At 38.8% G+C, this 6,000-nt stretch overlaps 1 protein-coding gene across 1 annotated transcript; it reads right to left on the bottom strand.

The window, feature by feature from the left end:
* Window positions 1-1,326: 1,326 nt before the first annotated feature.
* Window positions 1,327-4,325, bottom strand: LOC119719657 (mucin-5AC-like). Its single transcript, XM_038189156.1, has 9 exons — window positions 4,298-4,325; window positions 4,005-4,193; window positions 3,571-3,765; window positions 3,269-3,439; window positions 2,835-3,029; window positions 2,517-2,705; window positions 2,083-2,277; window positions 1,765-1,953; window positions 1,327-1,526 (listed from the first exon to the last, which is right to left on the bottom strand). Exons 1-9 carry the CDS (start codon window positions 4,323-4,325, stop codon window positions 1,327-1,329), a joined length of 1,551 nt encoding a protein of 516 aa, XP_038045084.1.
* Between the last annotated feature and the right edge of the window lie 1,675 nt (window positions 4,326-6,000).

Genomic DNA, 6,000 nt, shown 5'->3' with positions numbered 1-6,000 from the left:
TGTCACACGAGTAGTTGCTTTCTCAGTTGTACTTGGAGGAGCTAATAGGTACAGTTACAATATTTTAATTGTATATCAATTGAAAAAAGGTTTCTTTTCTGATGCTGTTTTTAGTTGTGTTCAATAAATTCATGTTTACCGTGCAGGCTTGATATTGAATATCCCTAGAACGGTCTTTCAATACTTCAAGTTTGGTTGTAAATTTTTCAATGCTATAAAAGATTACGATATAAATAATATATTTTCACCGACTAAAATCGATTTGTAGTCTTTGTTTACCTGTTGTACTCTCTTCAGTGGTACTCCGTACTGTAGTAGTCTCTTCCACAGTAGTTGACTCTGCGGTAGTTATGTACACAGGACTAGTTATCATCTCCTCAGTAGTTGATGGAACTACAGAAGTAGCTGTTCTGCTAACAACAGTTGTCACAGCTTCTGTAGTGGAGGCTTCTGTTTTAGTTACAAAATACGTTAATGACGTCTGATATGAATCAAATTTTATTTGTTTTCAAATCCAGTATTACCAACTGAAATGATTTACTGATCCCGAATCAGGCACCTTATTGATAAAAGCCTTACCTGTTGTAGACTCCACTGTGGTGACCGCCCTTATGGTTGATTCAGGAGTAGTGGTAACAACTGTTGTCACCTCCTTGGTTGTTGAAGGTGGGGCAGTTGTTGAAGGCGGAGCAGTTGTGGAAGGTGGGGCAGTTGTTGAAGGAGCCTTTGTAGTTGTCACACGAGTAGTTGCCTTCTCAGTTGTACTTGGAGGAGCTAATAGGTACAGTTGCAATATTTTAATTGTATATTAATTGAAAAAAAATGTTTCTTTCTTATGCTGTATTTTACTGTGTTCAATAAATTCATGTTTACCGTGCAGGCTTGATATTGAATATCCCTAGAACGGTCTCTCAATTCTTCAAGTTTGGTTGTAAATTTTTCAATGCTATAATAGATTATGATATCAATAATACATTTTCACCGACTAAAATCGATTTGTATTCTTTGTTTACCTGTTGTACTCTCTTTAGTGGTACTCCGTACTGTAGTAGTCTCTTCCACAGTAGTTGACTCTGGAGTAGTTGTGTACACAACACTAGTTGTCATCTCCTCAGTAGTTGATGGTGCAAAAGTAGTTGATGGAACTATAGAAGTAGCTCTTCTGGTTACAACAGTTGTCACAGCTTCTGTAGTGGAGGCTTCTGTTTTAGTTACAAAATACGTTAATGACGTCTAATATTAATCAAATTTTATTTGTTTTCAAATCCAGTACTACCAACTGAAATGATTTACTGATCCCGAATTAGGCACCTTATTGATAAAAGCCTAACCTGTTGTAGACTCCACTGTGGTGACCGCCTTTGTGGTTGATTTAGGAGTAGTGGTAACAACTGTTGTCACCTCCTTGGTTGTTGAAGGTGGATAAGTTGTTGGAGGTGGAGCAGTTGTGGAAGGTGGGGCAGTTGTTGAAGGAGCCTTTGCAGTTGTCACACGAGTAGTTGCCTTCTCAGTTGTACTTGGAGGAGCTATAAGGTACAGTTGCAATATTTTAATTGTATATCAATTGAAAAAATGGTTCTTTTCTGATGCTGTATTTTCCTGTGTTCAATAAATTCATGTTTACCGTGCAGGCTTGATATTGAATATCCCTAGAACGGTCTTTCAATACTTCAAGTTTGGTTGTAAATTTTTCAATGCTATAATAGATTATGATATCAATAATACATTTTCACCGACTAAAATCGATTTGTAGTCTTTGTTTACCTGTTGTACTCTCTTCAGTGGTACTCCGTACTGTAGTAGTCTCTTCCACAGTAGTTGACTCTGGGGTAGTTGTGTACACAACACTAGTTGTCATCTCCTCAGTAGTTGATGGTGCAAAAGTAGTTGATGGAACTATAGAAGTAGCTGTTCTGGTAACAACAGTTGTCACTGCTTCTGTAGTGGAGGCTTCTGTTTTAGTTACAAAATACGTTAATGACGTCTGATATTAATCAAAGTTTATTTGTTTTCAAATCCAGTATTACCAACTGATATGATTTACTGATCCAGAATTAGGTACCCTTTTGATAAAAGCCTAACCTGTTGTAGCCTCCACTGTGGTGACCGCCCTTGTGGTTGATTCAGGAGTAGTTGTAACAACTGTTGTCACCTCCTTGGTTGTTGAAGGTGGGGCAGTTGTTGGAGGTGGAGCAGTTGTGGAAGGTGGGGCAATTGTTGAAGGAGCCTTTGTAGTTGTCACACGAGTAGTTGCCTTCTCAGTTGTACTTGGAGGAGCTAATAGGTACAGTTGCAATATTTTAATTGTATATCAATTGAAAAAATGGTTCTTTTCTGATACTGTTTTTAACTGTGTTCAATAAATTCATGTTTACCGTGTATGCTTGATATTGAATATCCCTAGAACGGTCTTTCAATAATTTCAAGTTTGGTCGTACATTTTTCAATGCTATAATAGATTACGATATAAATAATATATTTTCACCGACTAAAATCGATTTGTAGTCTTTGTTTACCTGTTGTACTCTCTTCAGTGGTACTCCGTACTGTAGTAGTCTCTTCCACAGTAGTTGACTCTGGGGTAGTTGTGTACACAACACTGGTTGTCATCTCCTCAGTAGTTGATGGTGCAAAAGTAGTTGATGGAACTATAGAAGTAGCTGTTCTGGTTACAACAGTTGTCACAGCTTCTGTAGTGGAGGCTTCTGTTTTAGTTACAAAATACGTTAATGACGTCTGATATTAATCAAATTTTATTTGTTTTCAAATCCAGTATTACCAACTGATATGATTTACTGATCCCGAATTAGGCACCTTATTGATAAAAGCCTTACCTGTTGTAGCCTCCACTGTGGTGACCGCCCTTGTGGTTGATTCAGGAGTAGTGGTAACAACTGTTGTCACCTCCTTGGTTGTTGAAGGTGGGGCAGTTGTTGGAGGTGGAGCAGTTGTGGAAGGTGGGGCAGTTGTTGAAGGAGCCTTTGTAGTTGTCACACGAGTAGTTGCCTTCTCAGTTGTACTTGGAGGAGCTAATAGGTACAGTTGCAATATTTTAATTGAATATCAATTGAAAAAAATGTTTCTTTTCTGATGCTGTTTTTAGTTGTGTTCAATAAATTCATGTTAACTGTGCAGGCTTGATATTGAATATCCCTAGAACGGTCTTTCAATACTTCAAGTTTGGTTGTAAATTTTTCAATGCTATAATAGATTACGATATAAATAATATATTTTCACCGACTAAAATCGATTTGTAGTCTTTGTTTACCTGTGGTACTCTCTTCAGTGGTACTCCGTACTGTAGTAGTCTCTTCCACAGTAGTTGACTCTGCGGTAGTTGTGTACACAGGACTAGTTATCATCTCCTCAGTAGTTGATGGAACTACAGAAGTAGCTGTTCTGCTAACAACAGTTGTCACAGCTTCTGTAGTGGAGGCTTCTGTTTTAGTTTAAAAAAATACGTTAATGACGTCTGATATTAATCAAATTTTATTTGTTTTCAAATCCAGTATTACCAACTGAAATGATTTACTGATCCCGAATCAGGCACCTTATTGATAAAAGCCTTACCTGTTGTAGCCTCCACTGTGGTGACCGCCCTTGTGGTTGATTCAGGAGTAGTGGTAACAACTGTTGTCACCTCCTTGGTTGTTGAAGGTGGGGCAGTTGTTGGAGGTGGAGCAGTTGTGGAAGGTGGGGCAGTTGTTGAAGGAGCCTTTGTAGTTGTCACACGAGTAGTTGCCTTCTCAGTTGTACTTGGAGGAGCTAATAGGTACAGTTGCAATATTTTAATTGTATATTAATTGAAAAAAAATGTTTCTTTCTTATGCTGTATTTTACTGTGTTCAATAAATTCATGTTTACCGTGCAGGCTTGATATTGAATATCCCTAGAACGGTCTCTCAATTCTTCAAGTTTGGTTGTAAATTTTTCAATGCTATAATAGATTATGATATCAATAATACTTTTTCACCGACTAAAATCGATTTGTATTCTTTGTTTACCTGTTGTACTCTCTTCAGTGGTACTCCGTACTGTAGTAGTCTCTTCCACAGTAGTTGACTCTTGGGTAGTTGTGTACACAGCAGTGGTTGTCACCTCCTCAGTAGTTGATGGTGCCTCAGTGGTCGATGGAACAGTAGACGTAACGGTAGCACTCACAACAGTGGTTCTAGCTTCTGTTGTCGAGGCTTCTGTTTGAAGTACATTTAACAGAGCGTAATGTTGTTTTAATTGTAAACAAATATATTTTAGACGGACATTTCATCTGCTCGAAAAACGTATGTTTGCCTGTCACCCGGCTGATATTTGAAGGAAACATTCATGTTTCCATGCTGCCGTTGTAGTGTCACTACATGATGAACTAAAAATTTACCTGTGGTTGACTTCACCGTTGTGGTCTGTGTTGTAGTTGACTCAGGTGTTGTGCTCACAACAGTTGTGGTGATTTCCTCTGTGGTGGATGGAGGAGCTGTGGTGGATGGAGCCTCAGTGGTGGATACACGGACTGTGGTTGTCTCAATTGTTGTGGGTGCCTCTGCAATTTCAAAAGTACAGACCAATGAAAATATAATTGTCCACACGTATTCACCAACTGCGTTTCTGCCACACTTATTGGGTGTGTGGGTACCACCCCCTGACCTTTTTGATGTTGTTCGAATTTTGTGAAGAAAACCCGGGAGAATTATTGCCAGCAATCACTTCATCACTTCATCAGCTAAAATGTGCATAATGAACACAGATGTAGTCTATACAGGTTTCAAAAGCTTCATGATATCAAAAAAATAATACCACATTTTAAACTGGGAAATGTCTAATGAAATAGCTGTCTGACCGATCACCCTGCGTTTGTTACTCAACAAATGCAAATCTCTAGTTTTTGCGACTTTTTGCGAAGCCAATTCATTAGTTACATCCTATATTACCTGTCGTGCGTTCCACTGTAGTTTTCAACACAGTAGTTGACTCCTCTGTGGTCATTCTCAGCGGTGTAGTAGAGGTCACAGCAGTGGTGGTCAGTTTTTCAGTTGTCAATCCTTTGGTTGTGGTTACTATACGAGTTGTTGAAGCTCTGGTAGTTTCTGCCTCTGTGTACGTAAAATTGTACATAAAACAACAATGCAGTAAGAAACGTTGGTGACCTACTTTAACAGGTCGATATATGTAGACCACTTTTAACTGCAAATTGAAGTGTAAATTAAATCACCTGTTGTCGACAGCACTGTGGTTCTCTCTTCCGTGGTTGACTCGGGTGTGGTTGTCACTACTGTGGTAGACACCTCCTCGGTGGTTGTTGGCAGGGTTGTGGTAGAGAAAGCCATTGTTGTTGACACACGGGTTGTTGTTCTCTCAGTGGTTGATGGGGCTTCTGATATGTATTTCGATAAACAAATGACATTTGAATTTCAGGCAAATGCTGCTGAAAAAAAATGGAACGAGGCAACATTTTGGGGAAGATATCACAATACAATACAATTCCAAAGAATGCACATCTAATTTGCTATTATTGCAAAAATGAAAGCACCTGTAGTAGTCGCTTCAACAGTTAGTGCAGTAGTTGTCTCCTCAGTGGTTGTTGACTCGGGAGTGATTTCTGTAACTACTGTAGAGCTTTCTCTAGAAGTTGTCGATGGTACAGTTGTTGTGGAAGGAACTGTCGTGGTTTCGCGAATTGTCACCGTTGTCAAACCAGCCTCGGTTGTTGCTGCAAAAGTAGTTGTAAAAAAAAAACATGTTACATTTCTCTCTTTTCACTACATTGTCACTGAGGTATCTAACTTTATATTTTCAATTTCTCCATTTCCGCAATTAGTCAGACCGTGACTTGTAGAACTTCAACAGCCGGGACATATAGTTGCAATCAATTTACCATCCAATTCAAAAGGCTGAAAGTATTATTTCGGTTAAAAATCGTTAACTTAAAAATTCCCCGGCGCTTCGCGCCGTAAAAACTGAATGTTCCCATATACGTCGTGTACACAGAGCAGAATTACCATTCGT

Source organism: Patiria miniata, unplaced genomic scaffold, assembly GCF_015706575.1.
Source record: "Patiria miniata isolate m_02_andy unplaced genomic scaffold, ASM1570657v1 HiC_scaffold_8, whole genome shotgun sequence".
Taxonomy (NCBI): domain Eukaryota; kingdom Metazoa; phylum Echinodermata; class Asteroidea; order Valvatida; family Asterinidae; genus Patiria; species Patiria miniata.
This window is presented reverse-complemented; position numbering and strand designations above follow the sequence as displayed.

Bases quoted from the DNA above. Each gene is read 5' to 3' on its own strand.
- LOC119719657 (XM_038189156.1), bottom strand. From the start codon at position 4,325: ATGAATGTTTCCTTCAAATATCAGCCGG. The intron at 3,440-3,570 runs GTAAGGCTTTTA...AAACTAAAACAG, and splicing joins CACAGTGGAGGCTACAACAG to AAGCCTCCACTACAGAAGCT. The intron at 1,954-2,082 runs GTTAGGCTTTTA...TAACTAAAACAG, and splicing joins CACAGTGGAGGCTACAACAG to AAGCCTCCACTACAGAAGCA.